The following is a 19,269-nucleotide window of genomic DNA, read 5'->3' on the forward strand; positions in this document are numbered from 1 at the left end:
CAACAACAGAAAACGCTGCAAATACTCGAGAACCAAGCAGCATCTGAGGGTGGAGAAACTATTCTGTTAATATATATCAACCCAAAATACTAAGTGTTTTTCTCTCTCCACAAATACCATCTGACTTGTGTTTATAGCATTTTGGGTTTTATTTTTAACCTCACAAATTTTCTGTATGCACAAACAATAACCACATAAGAATTTTTTAAAAATTACCAATTCCTTTTCAAGCTCTTGTATTTTATTTTCATACAGAGATTTTTGATTGGATAATTCCTCTTGAGCGATTTGTTTTGCAAGTTGGATACCTTGCATCATCTCTTGTTTAGCTTGCAAACGTGCCTCTTCAATTTCAACTTCAAGTCTGTAAATACATTTGCAGGAAGATAAGAAGTTGCAAAGCTAGTAAAAATAGAAATAACATCAGCTTTTCACTCTTGCAAAATAAAATTAGATTAGAACTCCAGTGCTCAACTTGATAGGCTTAAATTACATAACATGCCAAAGAAAATGAGTGGTTATAGTGTAATACTGAAAGATCATAAAACTTGTAACAAGGTTTCCCCATTGAGTTTATTTGCAGTGTTTCTAAGTGGGGTCCCCATGGATTGACTATCAGTCCATCATGTTAGATTTTACACACAAGTCCATTCAACTTATTTTAAATATTGACACACAATTCATGACAATACATTACCAATTACTCATGTAGTTACTCATGTATGTGTCTTCCTGGGCTTCTGCTTGGATTTTTGATTATTATTTTATCTGGAAAATGTTACTCTGGGTTTTATTACTGTGTTGTTTTTACCACAGTATTGTCTACATACCTCGAAGCAGTCCACTGAATCAATCTCAAATTCTCTAAATTTCTTTATAGTTTCTTATGATTGCCGATGACATAAATTAAATGTGACCTGAATAAAACAACTGTTTTTAGCTACTCTTGCTAACAGTAATACCAATTTGGCATTCTAACAGATCTTTTGCATTTTGTATAACTTGACTTCATCAATTTTTGGAAGTTAAGAGGAGGTCTGAAACTTCTATGCCATTGTCATTTGGTGAAAAATAACATTCTGCAGTACCCCTAGTTATTCAATCCTGCATTCATGAATGCATAAAATTGTACATTTTATTGTGCAATCCTAACCTAAAATATCTGCAAGTTGCAGAGCACACTTCTCTGTTACTACAATTTATCAAAAATATCCACATAATAAATCCATCTAATGTCTTTTATCTTTCTATTTTGATAACTCTCATTTACAATTGAGTCTTCACCTTACTCCCTCTTGTGAATAGCACAATATTCTTTTCCAGGAACAAGGATTTCTCATTAATTAAACCTGATACTCATCTATGTATTTAAAAAAAACAAACTTGATCAACTTTTAAAAAAGAACTTTGAATTTTACCTTTCATACCCTGTGTTCTAAGTTCATAGCATACAATTTCAAATACATTTTACTACATTATTTCTCGAGCAATGCATTTATCTTGCATTCGTGTTATTTCGGCTGTTTACAAATATTAATCACACAACATTTTCAATCTGAATAATTCCCCACCTGATACATAATAGTTTATTACGAAAATGAAGTATAACACTCAACCAGAGTTCAAACTACAAAAATAGGTTTGCAGGCTTGGCAGAGGTTAGTTTTTTCTAAATATTTTGTATAACACAAGTGCACCCACTTTTGGAGTTACTGTATGTCTAAACTTAGTAATTTGCAGAATTCTGCTGAACAGACAGTTAATTTACATTTGTGCTCACAAATGCATCATCATTTTTTTCAAAAGATCCTTTCACCAAAATTCCATTTTTCATAGAGTCATAGAGCACAGGATGGGGCTTTTGGCTCAACTCATCCATGCCATCTGTGATGCCTATCCACACTAATCCCATTTGCCTGGATTAGGCCCACACCCTTCGACTCCTTTCCTATTCAACAATCTGTCCAAATGCTTTTTAAATGGAATTGTATCGACTTTTACCAATTCCTCTGGCAGTTTGTTCCATTTAACCACCACCCACTGTTTCCTTGTTCTTTCCACAAAATCATTTAATTGTTTTTCAAAATATTTCACTCTTTTTTGAAAACGACTAAGATTTTGCTTTTTCAGGAAGAACATAACAGATTTTGACAATCATTAACTGTCTGCATAAAGTACATCTAAGCTAATCACCACTGCATCTTTGGGCTGACAATTTTATCACTTATTTATTAATGGGATTGGGGATGGTTACTGAGGAAGTGGACTGGAAGAGAATAAGAGATACTTTTCTTCAGTCCACCTCAGACAAATCCCTCAAATTTGTATCTGTCAGATCTCAATCTTTTTAACAATGAGAAAGGCTGGTTTCTCTGCCAGTCCTTAGAGGTATTTTTTAAAAGTTGGTTAATAATCAATTACACACAGGAAACAAGAGTATATTATATGTCATCATAATATCCAATGCTCCCTAGAGTTCTATTCACATTTTATAATTGAATGCAACTGTAAGGATGACACTAAATGACAGTGGCAATGATGAGAAGTAATACAGAAATTGTAAAAAGGCTGTCAATTATTTGTGCTTTTCTGACATTCAATAAGATAATTACTGATTTGTACCTTTTCTCCACACCATTATTACATGATAAAATAATCTCCCATATGGAAAATGTTATTGGAGTAAGATTCTATACCTGAATAAGAATTCTACTTTTTCCATTGAATTTTTGTCTGGAAAAAGTACTTTTTTTATAGCTTTTAAAACTGTGCCCCCTTATTCTGGATTGCCTATTGAGGGGACCCGGCTGGTGGCATAGTGGCATCAGCGGCGGACTTCGGGATGAAAGGTCCCAAGTTCGAATTCAGCTGGCTCCCCTGCATGCTTTCCATCTGTGCTGGGTTACGAGCTGGTGATCTCTTTGGAAACTCACCCGGCAGAATGCAATGGCAACGTCAGAGAGGCGTGGAGGGAAATCATCCGCTAACCAGAAAAACTCCGGATGCGACGTACCTTTCCTTTCCTTATTGAGGGAAGTGTTTACTATACTTTCAAGAACTATTAGCACCCTTCTAAATTAAAGGGAATGTACGACAAGCTTATGCCTTTCACTATATATTTTGTTGCTCCGTTCTTCATTTCTCCAATTCAGTGTCAGATATATATTTCTATCTGCAATTCTATTCTATCCCTAATGTATATGCCTCTACCACCACCCCTGACAGGGTGTTCCATGCACTCATCGATCTGTGTAAAAAAACAACTTAACTCTGACACTCCCCTCGCTCCCATATTTTCCTCCAATCACCTTATATTGGATATTGTACTATATTGGCTAATTCTGCTCTGAGAACTGGCTATTACCTCTATCATCTTGTACACCTCAATCAAGTCACCTCTCTTCCTCCTTTGCTCCACAGAAAAAAGCCCTAACTCGCACAACCTGTCCTCAAAAGATATGCTCTCTACTCCAGGCAGCATCCTGGTAAATCTCCTCTGCACCCTCTGTAAAATGTCTACACCCTTCTTAAGAGGCATCCAGAACGGAACACAATATTCTAAAAGTGGTCTAACCAGGGTTTTATAGAGCTGCAACATTACCTCAGTGCTCTTGAACTCAGTCCCTGTCTAACGAAGGCCAAGACACCATATGCCTTCTTAACAACCTTATGAACTTGTGTAGCAACTTTGAGGGACATGTACCCAAAGGTCCCTTTGTTCCTCCACATTGCTAAGAATCCTGTCATTAACTCTGTATTCTGCCTTCAAATTTGACTTTCTAAAGTTTCTTACTTTTCTGCATTGAACTGCATCTGCCACTTCTCTGTCCAGCTCTGCATCCTGTCAATGTTCCACTATAACCTACAACAACCTTCTACACTATCCACAACTCCACCAACCTTCATTTTATCTGCAAACTTGCCCTTCCACGTCCTCATCGAAGTCATTCATAAATATCACTAAGAGCAGGGGTCCCTGAACAGACCCCTGCAGAACACTATTGGTCTCTGACCTCCAAGCAGAATATACTCATCTACAACCTTAAGGATCCTTAAGGTTGTCATAGCTGGGGTTGGGAATGAGGACAAGCTCCCACTACCTATTAAATGCTCCCAATGGCATGCATCTCAGATAGCCTCTGACAACCAATTCCAGCTCCTGGCCTTCACGTGTGGCTTAGCTACTAAGCCCAGCAGAAGTGTTTCTTCTAATAGGAAAAGAGGTACAGTAAAGGTGGGTTACTGGCACCTTAAAACCAGTCACTTTGCGCAGATATTGTTCAGCTGCAGTTGACAGTTTATCTAAGAGAAGGAAAACTCTGATCGCAAACCTCCGCTGCTTTGTGGCTATACACACTCATGTAGAATACTTTGGGAATTTGAAGGAACATTCCAGAGCTGGAGTCCCTAAGGCAGTCTTACGTTGAGTTCAATGCTGACTGGCAACTTCCGCAACATTGCTGATACCAAACTATATCAGTCTCTTCCGTTCCTGTGGGTTCATCAGATGCGTGGGGGGGAGGGGGGGTGCTTGCTGCATGGGCAACAGCTTGCTCTCCATATTGTACTGCCCAGGCTTGCGTATCTAGACAGCTAAGACACAATAACCAAGGTCAACTCTGACGGACAGAGGCCTTCACCTCACCTCACCTCAGTTACCCCAGAACCCATGTCACCGACTTTCTGAATGAGCTTACCATAGGGAAGCTTATCAGACACCTTACTAAAATTAGGGTTTGGCAATTCCAATTGCCACATTAGCGGAGCAGTTAGCTGGGGCATCGGAATTCGAAATTCAGTTCTGGTAAGGAGTCTCTGTATGACCTCCACGAGGAATGTGTGAGTTTTCCCTGGGTGGTCTGGTTTCCTCCCACAGTTTACAGAAGCACAGAGTAGTTTAATTGATCATTGTAAGTTGTCCCGTAATCAGGGTTGTCCGGTGTTGCTGGGGCGGTGTGGTTCAAAGAGCCTACTCTGCACTGTATTACTAAAATTAAAAAATAAAATCCATATGCTCCACATCCACTGCTCTACCTTCATCAATGTGCTTTGTCACATTAAAGAAATCAGTCAGGTTCATGAGGCATGACCTGCCCCTCACAAAGCCATGCCTTCTATCCCTAATCAGACTCTGCTTCTCCAAATGCTCGTAAATCCCGTCTCTAAGCATTTTCTCTGATAGTTTGCCCACAACTGAAGTAAGACTCACTAGTCTATAATTCCCTGGGTTATCCCTACTTAAACAAAGGAATAACATTTGTTACCTCCAAACATCTAGTACTTTTCTTATGGCTAGAGTGAGGATGCAAAAATCATCACCAAAGGCAAAATGATCTCTTTCCTTAATTCCCATAGTAACCTGGAGTATATACCGTCCTGGAAAACCTACAACTCTACTCTTTTTTTTTTAAAAAGATACTCAGATTCAATTTTTCTCCCACATCTAAAGACAGGCAATTCAAAATCCTGTTTGTTATTATATACTCTGTACTACAAGTTTGCCATTTAATATATGTTCTTCAGGTTTCCTATCAGCTGCTCTTTCACATTCAACATTTTATGAGATAGTGATTTTTCCAATCCTCTAACCTGTGTTCTCTTTAGACACTTCATTGATAAAAACAAGAGCGAGAGAACGGGCAAGGTGACAGAAAACTTTCTGAAAACAAAATCTGAAATAGTACTATCATGATAAAGTTTATATATTTATATTGTCAATGAGCTTTCTCCACAGCACTTCAGCAAATATCTTTTGAAAATCCACGTTTGTATTTTCAAAACATCAAATTTCCATTCACAAACATGCCATTTAATAACTACTAAATACATCAGACTGTAAGGTGTGTATGAATGCACATCTATCCACACAATCATTAATTAATTCTTCATACAACCACAGGGCAAACAATCAGCCCACTTGTTACATATTTTGGGATGACAAAGGAAACTGGAAAAGGGAGCAGGGGTTAGTGTTTTGTCAAAGACCAATTTAAAGCTATAAATAAGACGAGTTGTTATATTAAACTATTCCACTTCACCTATTCCCAAGGAAGACACTTACAAATAAGACACAAGAGCACATTTAGGCCATTCCATCATGGCTGATTCACAAAAATCACCGGAAACTGAAGTTGTAACAAAATCCTGCCAATTATGGGTCACACGAACAAAAAGCAGTTTTCTCACATGTACACACACAGCGATGTATCATACATAACAATGTAAATAGTCAGTCAGAAAGATTGTCAGTGAAGTGTGCATCAATTTTTGAAGCAGTTAACCAAATTTTCAGAAACAGCTGAGAAGATTTTATTTTACCTTGCCCTTTGAGCTTGAAGAAGTTCATCTCTTGCAAATTCAAAGTCTTTTGGAGGATCTCCAAGGAGTGCATTCCCAGAAGATGCTCTTTGTCCACTCTGGACTTCCAATGGATGATTAAATTTGAAGTAATGATCACCACCAAGTATTACTCTGTCTCCCTTTAAAATGTACAATATACATTTATAATTATACTAAACATTTTACTACAACTGTCATGTTTTCCAATTTATGCATAATCATTTAACCAGTGTTCCCAGATTAATATAATTAATCCTAATCAACTCCTTTGGTTTTCTCCTCCCACACACACTCATCTGTCCATTGTTTTTTTTGTCTCCCTTTGTTAATCTCTTCTATTCCCTGTGCACCTTCCCTTCCCCACCTGGCTCCACCATCACCTACCCACCTCTGTTCATCCTCTCTTTCCCCCATCTGATTCCATGTGTCCTCTCAATAACTGGTTCCACCTAAAACTCCCCATCCTCTATCCCACATTGCTGTACCTATTGCATGAACTGCATGAATACACCATGAATCATTCCATTTCCAGCTCAGTTCAGATGCAGGATAGTAATCAACCAACCCCTTGCCTCCACAGATGCTGCTTGACTGGGTGAGTATGTTTTTGTCCAACTTTCATCCTGTTCCACTCTCTATTCTGCCAATGACACTCAATTTCCCTTCCTGAAAGGATAAGCAAGAAACCTATTTGAAGCTCTCCTTTGTTATGTCATTACTGCATATGTCCACAGAAAGTTTATAAGGCAATGGTCAGACTGCACTTGGAGTACCGTGAGCAGTTTTGGGCCCCTTATCTAAGAAAAGATATGCTGGCATTAGAGGGGTCCAGAGAAGGTTCACGAGAATGATTCCGGGGATGAAAATGTTAATGTATGAGGAGCCTTTGCTGGATTTGGGCCTGTATTCGCAGAGTTTAGAATGGGAGGGGAATCTTATTGAAACCTATTAAATACTGAAAGGCTTAGATAGAGTGGATGTGTAGAGAACGTGGGGGAGTGGGGGAGTCTAGGACCAAAGGGCAAAGCCTCAGAATACAAGGACATCCAATTAGAACAGAAGTGAGGAATTGTTTTAGCCAGAGGGTTGGTGAATCTGTGGAATTCATTGCCAGATGGCTATTAAGCCCAAGTCATTGGGCCATTAAAGCGAAGGTTGATAGGCTCAAAAGGGCATCAAAAGTTATGGAGGGGAAAAGTAGGAGAATGGGGTTGAAAGGGATAATAAATCAGCAGTGATGGAATGGCAGAGCAGACTCAATGGGCGGAGTGGCCTAATTCTGCTCCTATGTCTTAGGGTAGTGGTCGCCAACCTTTTTAAGCCCAAGATCCCCTACCTCTGCCATAGTGAAAGGCAAGATTGACCTACTAAATAGTTTAGAGAAAAAACAACTCAGACTGGACTTCCAACTTGAGGCCTTTTATTTGGGCATAAAATGCTTTTGTCAAACTTTCAAATGAATTCAACCAAGAAAACACCGTAACTAGCATATCAAACAGGCCATGGCTGTCTTTCTTTAAGAATATTACAATACTTCATACCTTTAATTCTAAGTTTCATGATTTAATTTTATTTCAATACGAAAAATAAATGAATAAAAATTGACTGTTGCACTCAGTGTGATGACTGGGGCTGAATACTTTCTGCTAGTTCCCTGAAATTTGGCTCATATCTACAGACAGCCAGTCTGGGACAGTCTGTGAAGTGTCTGTCAGTAAGACAGCTCCTGTACTTAGATTTAATAATTTTCATCTGTGAAAATGCAATTTCACACAGATAAGTTGACTCGAAGTAGGCACTGACTTTTAGTGCACGTGGCGAGATGAGGAAACTTCTCTCTGCTGACAAGCCCCCAAAAGTCACCGTCCCTTGATCTTGCTTTAAGCTCAACGTCATTTTGCAAATCAATTACAGTATTTCCATTTCAATATCACTTGGCACACCAAATACTTGCTGGAATTTGGCTGCTATCTGTTCTATATCGATTGGCAGAAATGGGTTTGAAGTAAATGCAGCAATATCTTTCATGATGTTTAACACCCCAAAATGCCAATCAAACTCTATTGCCAGTTCGTCTAGGTAAGCACAGTACAGCTCAGGGCGAAAAGCATTTTTTTCCTTGATGGCCTGTAACATTTTCTCTAAGTTGGGAAAGTGTGTCAGCCTCCCGTTCTTTAAATTTGAAATCCAAATACTGAGCTTGGCCTTAAACGCATTTACTGCACTTATCATGTGGGTGAGGTGTTGGTCTTTTCCCATGAGTTCATTGTTAAGTGCGTTTAATTTAGCCGTTAGGTCTGTCAGAAACCCTAAATCCAGTAGCCACGCATCATCTGATAGTTCCTCGTGCTCCTCGTTTCTTGTCGACAGAAAAGTCTTTATCTCAGGCAGCAAGTCAACAAATCATTGCAGCACTTTGCTGTGACTCAACCACAGAGCATCAGTATGAAGAAGTATGTCTCCATAAGCAGCATTGAACTCATCCAATAACACCTTGAATAAGTGGTGCTGAGGCGGTTTTGCTCGAATAAAGTTTATCAGTTTGACCACCAGTGTCATTACATGAGAAAAGTCCACGACCTTCCCAGCCAAGACCTGCTGATGAATCACACAGTGATAATTCAGGAAGTTAGGAAAATCAGGGTCATTACAGCACAGTGCTATAAAACCAAAGCGCACACCATGCATTGCTGGTGCCCCATCAGTAGTAATTGCCACCAGTTTATGAATGAGGATGTCATTTTCATGGACATTTTTTTAAACTCATTGTAAATATCTTCACCTCTCATTCTCTCCTCTAAGTGCAAAAGAGTGAGGAAGTCCTCCTCTGTTGTAAAATCCTGGAAAGCCATTCTGACAAATACAACAAGCTGAGCTGTTTGCATTACATACAGGGATTCATCGAACTGTAGTGAAAAATATTCACAGAGTGACAAGCCCTATAACACTTGTCAATTCATGTCCTTTGACAGTGACTCCACCCTCCTTGACATTGTTACAGGGCCAAGCGGTACATTACGTATTGCAGTTTTGATGTCGTTTTTGTTTTTAAAGTCATTAAAAACGGTCTCTGCAGTAATGGCCATTGCTTCCTTGAATAAATCACCATCTGTAAAAGGCTTCTTGTGTTTAGCCAAAAGGTGACTTACACGAAATGATGCTTCAATAGCAGCCTTATTTTGAGCAGCATGTTTTGTGAAAAATGATTGCTGGGCCTTCAACCCCGATTTCAGCTCCTCAACTTTCTTGGCACAGATTGCGCTCTTTGGGGGTAGGTGCCTTTAAATTTCTGGTGGTTGGTGTTGTGGTGCCGCTCCAGATTCCCTCCTTTAGTCAGTGCTTGTGTTTGGTGGCACAACATACATACACACTTGTCTTTCACCAAGGTAAATAGAAATTCTTCTTCCCATTCTGGATGAAATTTGTATGCTTTCGCCTTCTTTCGTGAAGCCTCCTCAATGAAAGCTAGCTACCTTGCAGGATATCACCAGCGAGTGGCGTATATTGATGTTTGCAACAGTCTGTACTCTTATCTAATCTAATTGGTCACTTTGATGCAGCACAAGCTACGCTGAAAAAAATACAACAGCTACATCAAGAGAGAGAGAGGCACTAACTTTTCAGTAAAAACTAAAATTAATGCTAATTACTAGCACATTATCCAAATACTAAACATGAATTCACGCTATCAAAGGCAAAAAATTCGAATGAAACAAAGAGCAGTACAACTGATCAAACTTTTGCATAACTGACGTAATATAAATAGCAGTATAATAGAGTCAAAACTGATTAAAGTTGATCAAATTTTGTTTAAGTCATGAATGCATAAGTGAGTCATTTTTACCCACACGCCATCGGACAGTTTGCCCGTTTGTTCATTTATGTTTAAGATAAACAAAGCTCTCCTACGCTCCATGGAAATTTGACAGACAGCAGCAATAGTCACATGATGTCAGCACACGTGACTCACGACACTGAGCAGTGGAAAAAGAGAAACACAATAACCAGGGAAAGCAACTAAGAGTGAGTTAAAAACGACTCACATATGCGCTCTAGGGGTAAAATTTGCTTTTGCATCAAAAGGTTTGTCAGGCATAATGTATTTGTGTATTTATTTTTCTTCTTTTTTTTTTCGGGATCTACTGGGAAAGTCTCAAAGATCGACCAGTCGATCGCGATCGACTGGTTGGCGACCACTATCTTAGGGTCTAAGGTTAAGGGCAAAATAAATCTATGACGGATCTCAAGAAAAATAGCATTAACTTTAAATCAATTTGATAAAGAATACAGAGAAAGGTTGTTCAGCTAATGCATCCTGCATTAGAAGTTACTTACATGATGCAGCACAGTTGATTGCTTTATAAGATGTCCATTGACATATGTATTTGCATCGCCTATTGGTGCAATGCTAACTGTACCTTTTAAGCTTTGTATCACACTGCAAGTGAAAACAATGCATGGATTATTTTAATGAAAGGATTATACATCTGAATACTTTTAGAAAAACAAATTGATACTTAAAAATATATTAAGGTTCTAATTCAGCATAATTTCACTCTCACATTCATAATGTGCATTCAAGGGGATTTTGTTTTTCTTTTAAAGGAAAGAATAAAAGCCACTTCAGATCCTTCTGGAATTAAAAAAACAATCCAGCCTTCCCAGAAAAATCATTCAGTGTCAACCTACATCAGGTGGGTCTAAAAACAGTACAGTTTTAAGTAAATAAAGGTTGCCACTTCAGTGTCAACTTTAAAGAAAGCACTGTTGTTTATTTAAACCCAAGATAAAATTCTGACGAAGGGTCCCGGCCCGAAATGTCAACTGTACATCTTCCTAGAGATGCTGCCTGGCCTGCTGCATTCACCAGCAACTTTGATGTGTGTTGCTTGAATTTCCAGCATCTGCAGAATTCCTCGTGTTTACCAAGATAAAATCTACCACCTTTAGCAAGGTATTAAACATTACATGCCTCTATTAGTTTTGGAGATTCACTCACAGCAAGCAAAGTGTGGAGAAAGATTTTTTTAAAACACAAGAGATTCTGCAGATGCTGGAAATGCTGTAGGAACTCAGCAGGGTTAATTTTTTTACCTGATTGGACTACTGTTAGCAGAGTTAATGAGCTAACTAGTCATCTTTGGTGTGTTAAGTTGTACAGCACTTATTGAAGTGTACTATGTCCATGCCAACTCTTTTGCCCTTCTACACGAATGGAGGTGTGGTGGCGGCAGCTGATATAATAAAGAAGCTCTTACATAAGCACATGAATATGCAGAGTGGAGAAATACGAACCATATGTCGGCAGAAGGGAATTAGCTGTCATTAGCTTAATTAGTTCAGTATGATTTTGTGGGCCTAAAGGTCCTTTCCTGTGCTGCACTAGTCCTGGCACTTACCGAGTTTAATTCTACCAGTACTCCACCCGACTTTTCATCTGATCTATATCCTTCTATAATACTATGTTACAACTTTATTATGAAACAATTAAGAGATACAGTGTTTAAATGTGAGATCTTTTCACTTGCATTCAATTTAATGTTTGCCTAGGAAATGCTGTTTTATGAGGTGCTGCAATCAAAATGCCTAGACATTTAACATGTTCCACAGGGATGTGATCCATAAAATTCAAATTTTACCTTCAACTAAATTTAATTCCCAAACCAAAAGGAAAATTTTAATCAGAAAAATATGCCATAATTCTGTTTATATTTAGCACACAGCAAGTTCAAAATTCTGAATCTCACCAATGATCATCAGCAATGAGTGCCCCTGACAGCTGAATGTCGTGCTTGGAGTATGGCTGTTGTTTTCCCACTCTTGTCTGACCTTCTTTTATCATATACAAGAGCATCTCAGAAATCTGTGGATCTTCATTCAAATTGACCAGGTTTGGCAAACTGTTATCCACTTTAAAAGTGATTCCCGCTTTCTGCAGAAACAGCTTACTGTTAGCAAGTAAAATATTCTTCCTCTATGATCAATATGATCATTATATGTATAGCAAAGTTTTTAAGAAATTCATTTTTCTCTGATAATTTCAAAAATATGTATTTCCTTATCAACAACTCATAATTAGCCAAAATATTTGAAAGATTTTTGAAAACTATGCCTTCAACTATGGAACATTATTACAAAGATGCAGATCTGAAGTAAGTTTTAAGATTCAGTAACTAATCCCAGACAAATCTACAGCAAAGGCAGCAATGCCTGCAATGTTTATAGAACTTGAGGGGTCATTTCATTTGGTACTTCTGCTAATATTCTCCAGTAACGTGACAGACCAAAACCCTAAACTCGCTGACTGGGCAGCTATTCAGTAATATTGCTAAAGTGCACAGAGTGCCTCCCATAAAACTACAAGAGCATCACTAATTCTGAGCGCATCAGAAAAAGGCAAAATTTTGTGCGCAGTGACAATTTAAGTAGATTTATTAGTTGCTTTGTTGGGAAAAAAAATAAATCGCACTGTATTGTGGCTTCTGGTTTTGTGTGTCCAGAACGAAACTGACCATTTTTTTCTTTCAGCACGAAATATTTAATTATTATCCTATAATATTAAAATGAAAGTGAAAGAATGAAAAAAAGCTAGCCTGCAGTTCTCTCGCTTCTTCCAGCTTTCTCTCCTCTGCTTGGTCCAATTTTTCCCTCCATTTCCTAAAAGTGGCACAATGAATATCATTTGACTACAATAAAGCTGTGGTACATTTGTCACAGAAGTGTCAATAATGTAACATGGCTTATGTCATCACTCCCTTCCCATGATTACATGAAAAAAAGCATTCAGTTCACCTGACCCCAGATATAGTCATACAATAGAGAGAATTATAAAGTTTATTAAAGCAGTGGCTAAATGATTGAAAAAGGGCAAAAAATTGAGAGAAGATAGAACCGAGAGTCAGGTAATAAACACAAAGTGCAATGAAGAATGAAGTAGAAGAGCTAGATTGCTTAAACTCTGCAAATCAGAGATAGCATGAGAGAAGGCAATGCATTACAGTCTATAATACAATAAATACTGTATTAAGCAAGCCAAAATGAAGGGATACATTAAAATAATGGGGGGGGGGAAATGGGATGGGTAACAAGGTTTTCAGATTAAATGTCCAAATGCACCAATAGTGAGTGGACTTTAGCAAGATTAAGACCATAAGACATAGGGGCAATATTAGGCCATTCGGCCCATTGAGTCTGCTTTGCCATTTTATCATAGTTGATCCAATTTTCCTCTCAGCCCAGTATCCTGCATTCTCCCTGTATCCCTTCATGTCCTGACCAATCAAGAATCTATCAAACTCTGCCTTAAATATACATTCAGACTTGGCCTTCACAGCTGCCTGTGGTAAAGAATTTAACAGATTTACCACTCTGTGGCTAAAGTCATACAAGTCATCCTCCTCATCTCCGTTCTAAAAGGACGTCCCTTTATCCTGAAGTTTTGTCCTCTGGTCTTAAAACTCTCCCGCCATAGGAAACATCCTCTCCACATACACTCTATCAAGGCTTTTCACCATTCAATAGTTTTCAATGAGATCACCCCTCATTCTTTGGAATTCCAGTGAATACAGGCCCAGAGCCATCAAAAGCTCTTCATATGACAATTCATTCAATCCTGAAATCATTTACGTGAATCTCCTTTAAACCTTCTCCGATAAGGGGCTCAAACCTGTGCACAATACTCCAAGTGAGGCCTCACCAGAAATAGGAGCAGGAGTAGGCCATCCGGCCCATCAAGCCTGCTCCGCCATTCAATAAAATCACGGCTGATCTGTCTGTAAACTCAGCTCCATCTACCTGCCTTTTCCCCTTAACCCTTAATTCCCTTACTGTGTAAAAAAACCTATCTAACTGTTTCTTAAATATATTTAGTGAGGAAGCCTTAAGTGCCTCCCTGGGCAGAGAATTCCACAGATTCACCACTCTCTGAGAAAAACAGTTTCTCCTCATCTCCGTCCTAACTCTTCTCCCCTGAATCTTGAGGCAATGTCCCCTAGTTCTAGTCTCACCTACCAATGGAAACAACTTTCCTACTTCTATCTTATCTATCCCTTTCAAAATTTGGTACGTTTCTACAAGATCCCCTCTCATTCTTCTGAACTCGAGAGAGTATAGTCCCAGGCAACTCAATCTCTCCTCATAAGTTAACCCCTTCATCTGTGGAATCAACCTGGTGAAGTTCCTCTACACTGCCTCCAAAGCCAGTATATCCTTCCTCAAGTATGGAGACCAGAAGTGCACACAGTACTCCGGGTGCGGCCTCACCAGTACCCTGTATAGTTGCAGCATGACCTCCCTGCTCTTGAATTCAAGCCCTCTAGCAATGAAGGCCAACATTCTGTTTGCCTTCTTAATAACCTGTTGTACCTGCAAGCTAACTTTTTGTGATTCATGCACAAGCACTCCCAAGTCCCTCTGCACAACAGCATGCTGCAATCCTTCACCATTTAAATAATAATCAGCTCTTCTATTATTCCTTCCAAAGTGGATGATCTCCCATTTACCAATGTTGTATTCCACCTACCAGACCTTGACTCACTCACTCAACCTATCTATATCCCTCTGCAGACTCTCCACATCCTCTGCACAATTTGCTTTTCCACTCAGTTTAGTGTCAAAAGCAAATTTTGCTACACTACACTCAGTCCCCTCTTCCAAATCATCAAAGTAAATGGTAAACAGATGCGGGCCCAGCACCAACCCCTGCGGCACCCCACTCACCACAGACTGCCAACTGGAGAAACACCCATTTATTCCAACTCTCTGCCTTCTATCGGTTAACCAATCCACTATCCATGCCAATACACTTCCTCCGACTCCGTGCATCCGTATCTTATTTATAAGTCTCTTGTGCAGCACCTTATCGAACGTCTTCTGGAAATCCAAGTATACAACATCCACCTGTTCCCCTCTATCCACTGCATTCATTATGTCCTCAAAGAACTCCAGTTAGTTTGTCAAACAGGACCTGCCCTTTCTGAATCCATGCTGCATCTGTCTAATGGAACCACTCCTTTCTAAATGTTTCGTTATTTAGACAATAGACAATAGGTGGAGGGGTAGGCCATTCGGCCCTTCAAGCCAGCACCACCATTCACTGTGATCATGGCTGATCATCCACAATCAGTATCCAGTTCCTGCCTTATCCCCATAACTTTTGATTCCGCTATCTTTAAGAGCTCTATCCATCTCTTTCTTGAAAGCATCCAGAGACTTGGCCTCCACAGCTTTCTGGGGCAGAGCATTCTCTGGGTGAAAGAGTTTTTCCTCAACTCCGTTCTAAATGGCCTACCCCTTATTCTTAAACTGTGGCCTCTGGTTCTGGACTCACCCATCAGCGGGAACATGCTTCCTGCCTCCAGCGTGTCCAATCCCTTAATAATCTTATATGTTTCAATAAGATCCCCTCTCAGCCTTCTAAATTCCACAGTATACAAGCCTAGTCGCTCCAATCTTTCAACATATGACAGTCCCGCCATCCCAGGAATTAACCTTGTGAACCTACACTGCAGTCCCTCAATAGCAAGAATGTCCTTCCTCAAATTTGGAGACCAAAACTGCACACAGTACTCCAGGTGTGGTCTCTTCCTTAATGACAGCTTCAAGCATTTTCCCGACTACAGATGTTAAGCTAGCTGGCCTATAGTTGCCCATCTTTTGCCTACATCCTTTTTTAAAAAGTGGTGTGACATTTGCTGTCTTCCAATCTGCCAGGACCTGTCCAAAGTCTAGAGAGTTTTGATAAATGATTACCAACTCGTCTACTATAACCTCTGCCAATTCCTTCAACACCCTGGGATGCATCCCATCAGGACCAGGGGACTTATCTACCTTCAGGCCCACCAGTTTGCTCATCACTATCTCTTTAGTGACAGTGGATTTTATCAAGGTCCTCACCTCCCATTTCGTCCATAACATCCTTCTTTGGCATATTAGACATGTCCTCCACCGTGAAGACCGACCCAAAATAGTCATTCAATGCCTCAGCCATTTCCTTATCACCCAATATTAATTTCCCCTTATCGTCTTCCAAGGGATCTATGTTGACTTTAGCCACCCTCTTCTGCTTTATATATTTGCTGTTTTTATATTTTGTGCTAATTTACTTTCATACTCTATCTTCCCTTTCCTTATTTCTTGTTTAGTTGTTCTCTGTTGCTTTTTAAAGCTTTCCCAATCCTCCAGTCTCCCACTACTCTTTATGACTTTGTACACACAAGCTTTTAATTTGATACTATCTTTTATTTCCTCAGTTATCCAAGGCTGGTTCTCCCCACACTTACTGCTTTGACTGGAATATACTTCTGTTGAGCACTGTGAAAAATTTCTTTGAAAGTATTCCATTGTTCCTCAACTGTCCTACCAAATAGCCTGTGCTCCCAATCTACATTAGCCAACTCCCTACTCATCCTGTTGTAGTCTCCCCTGTTCAAGCATAATACACTAGTTTTAGACCCAACTATTTCATCCTCCATCTGAATGCAAGATTCAATCATACTATGATCACTCTTTCCAAGAGGATCCCCGACTACAAGATCGTTAATCTTACCTGTCTCATTGCACAGGACTAGATCTAAGATAGTACTTTCCCTTGTATGTTCACTAACATGCTGCTCAAGAAAGCCATCACGGATGCATTCTATGAAGTCCTCCTCAAGACTTCCCTGACCAACCTGGTTCACCCAATCTATGTGGAAGTTAAAATCCCCCATGACAACTGCCGTTCCGTTCTTACAAGCCTCAGTTATTTCTTTGTTAATCACCTCTGCCACTACAATATTTTTATTAGGTAGCCTATAGACAGCACCCACCAGTGATTTTTTCCCTTTACTATTCTTAATCTCTACCCAGATGGACTCAAAACTCTGCTCCGTAGATCTTATATCGTCTCTCACAATCGCCCTGATCTCATCCCTAATCAAGAGCGCCACTCCACCTCCTCTGCCTTCCTGCCTATCTTTCCGTATTACCTGATACCCTTGGATATTTAATTCCCAGTCGTCTCCACCTTGCAACCAGGTTTCTGTAATGGCCACTAAATCATACACTTCCTAAAATTGTATTCCATCTGCCATTTCTTTGCCCATTCTCCTAATCTGTATACAGCTTTCTGTAGCCTCTCTACTTCCTCAATACCACCTGCCCCGCCACCTATCTTCATATCATCTCCAAACTTTTCAACAAAGACATCAATTCCATCATCCAAATCATTGATATATACTGTAAAAAGAATTGGTTCCAACACAGACCCCGATGGACCATTACTAGGCCCCGCAGCCAGCCAGAAAAGGCTCCTTTTATTCCCACTCTTTGCCTCTTGCCAATCAGTAACTGCTTTATCCTTGCTAGAATCTTTCCTGTAATACCATGGACTCGTAGCCTGTTAAGAAGCCTCATGTGCGGCACCCTGTCAAAGGCCTTTTGAAAATCCAAGGGACAATAACAGCAACCGATTCTCCTTTGTCTATGCTGCTTGTTATTTCTTCAAACTCAAATTCTCTCTCATCATTTATCTCTCTTGCGCTTCAAATTCATCACCTTACCTATGTGCCTCTGCAATTTCTCTCTCCTGTTGATGAAGCTTCAATTTTAAGGCCTCAATTTCTCGTTGGGATGATTTATATTTCTCAGACTGAATTCCTTGGCTACTCATCTGAGCAGCTTTCAACTTTTCAATCTCTAATTTCAGCTCTGGTTCAGCAAGAAATTAAAGGAAAGAAGTTTGAATCAGTTTCAACAACTTATCTTGCTTATTTGTCAAATTACAACAAATATAACAAAAACAAAATAAGTTTTAATGTTTAAGTAGGAATAAATACAATAATAAATTTCACTTAAACTTTCGTGAAGTAAATCATGACATATCGAACAAAATGATACAAACAAAAACAAACACACAGCTCCACTTGCTGGACAGTTGAGGAGTTGACTGTTTCCCTTCATATCAAGTAAAGCTCTCATCAAACTGCAAGCTTGTGAAACTGCACTGTTTAAAAAGTGGGTTCAAAGCCAATTTCAATTGCTGCAAACAATTTTCACAATCAATTTTTATTTCAGATTGAAGTTACCTATCTTCTCTCCTTTCCATATTGTAGGTTAAACAAAACATGCAAATGTTAAATTCCACAGAGTAGCATTCAGGCTTAAACAACCTTACTGTCCTTGGTCCGATTGATCATATAGTAGGGTTACACAAAATTGAGGGCCAAAGGAGCTGAACTGTGCTGTATTTTTCCATGTTCTATTATTGTGATTAGCAAGTGGCATCAAGCGTAATACACAGCTCCCAAGTACACACACATTAGCTACAAAACTGAAAAGCAGTGTATATTTTAAACTCCAACACAAGCTCGGGAAGAGAATTTATAGTGTTAAATTCTAATGGCCAATGACTTAAAGTTGTATATAAAAATGAAGTTACAGTGCATTCACCCTCCTCCTAAGTTTTATATTTGAGAATGGGCTAGAATTAAATTAAAAATTATTGGTCATAATACAGGGTTTCGACCAGAAACATGAATAATTCCTTTCCTCCTATGGATGTTGTTTGATCCTGAGTTGCTCCAGCAGATTGTTTGTTGCCAAAGTTACTAAGTTAATTTTTCAAAGATTTTGAACTGCATTTTTAATAACAAGCTCATATCAATTTTAAAAAGTTAAACATTAATAGATTGGAAAGCAAAGCACATACTGTACAAGTTCATTTGAATAAGAAACATCAGCTAACCTCTAATTAATTTTGCACTTGAGTCCTCGTTCACTTTTGCAACATTGATAATTTGACGAGCTTGCTTGGCATATCTAAGTGTACTTAGAGTTTCCTCCACATTAGAGGCAGAAGGGCTGATAGTAGCTATCATAGCTGTTTTTGAATTGCCACCAAGACTGTCCTTCAGTAACCTGCAGCATATTAAGGTCATAAAGAAAACTAGT

The 19,269-nt window shown here is 39.2% G+C and overlaps 1 protein-coding gene across 5 annotated transcripts in view; it reads right to left on the bottom strand.

Annotated features, from left to right (window-relative positions):
* Positions 1–19,269, bottom strand: part of kif14 (kinesin family member 14) — a 124,862-nt gene that overhangs the window by 65,577 nt on the left and 40,016 nt on the right. For all 5 annotated transcript variants that reach the window (XM_063063901.1, XM_063063902.1, XM_063063899.1 and 2 more), the window contains exons 11-17: positions 19,064–19,236; positions 17,880–18,027; positions 12,933–12,996; positions 12,087–12,271; positions 10,675–10,777; positions 6,319–6,479; positions 217–364 (exon numbers count right to left, since the gene is read on the bottom strand). In XM_063063901.1, coding sequence (XP_062919971.1) covers positions 217–364; positions 6,319–6,479; positions 10,675–10,777; positions 12,087–12,271; positions 12,933–12,996; positions 17,880–18,027; positions 19,064–19,236 — 982 coding nt within the window. The remainder of the gene's footprint in view (positions 1–216; positions 365–6,318; positions 6,480–10,674; positions 10,778–12,086; positions 12,272–12,932; positions 12,997–17,879; positions 18,028–19,063; positions 19,237–19,269) is intronic.

The sequence above is a fragment of the Mobula hypostoma genome, chromosome 12 (assembly GCF_963921235.1).
Source record: "Mobula hypostoma chromosome 12, sMobHyp1.1, whole genome shotgun sequence".
Taxonomy (NCBI): domain Eukaryota; kingdom Metazoa; phylum Chordata; class Chondrichthyes; order Myliobatiformes; family Myliobatidae; genus Mobula; species Mobula hypostoma.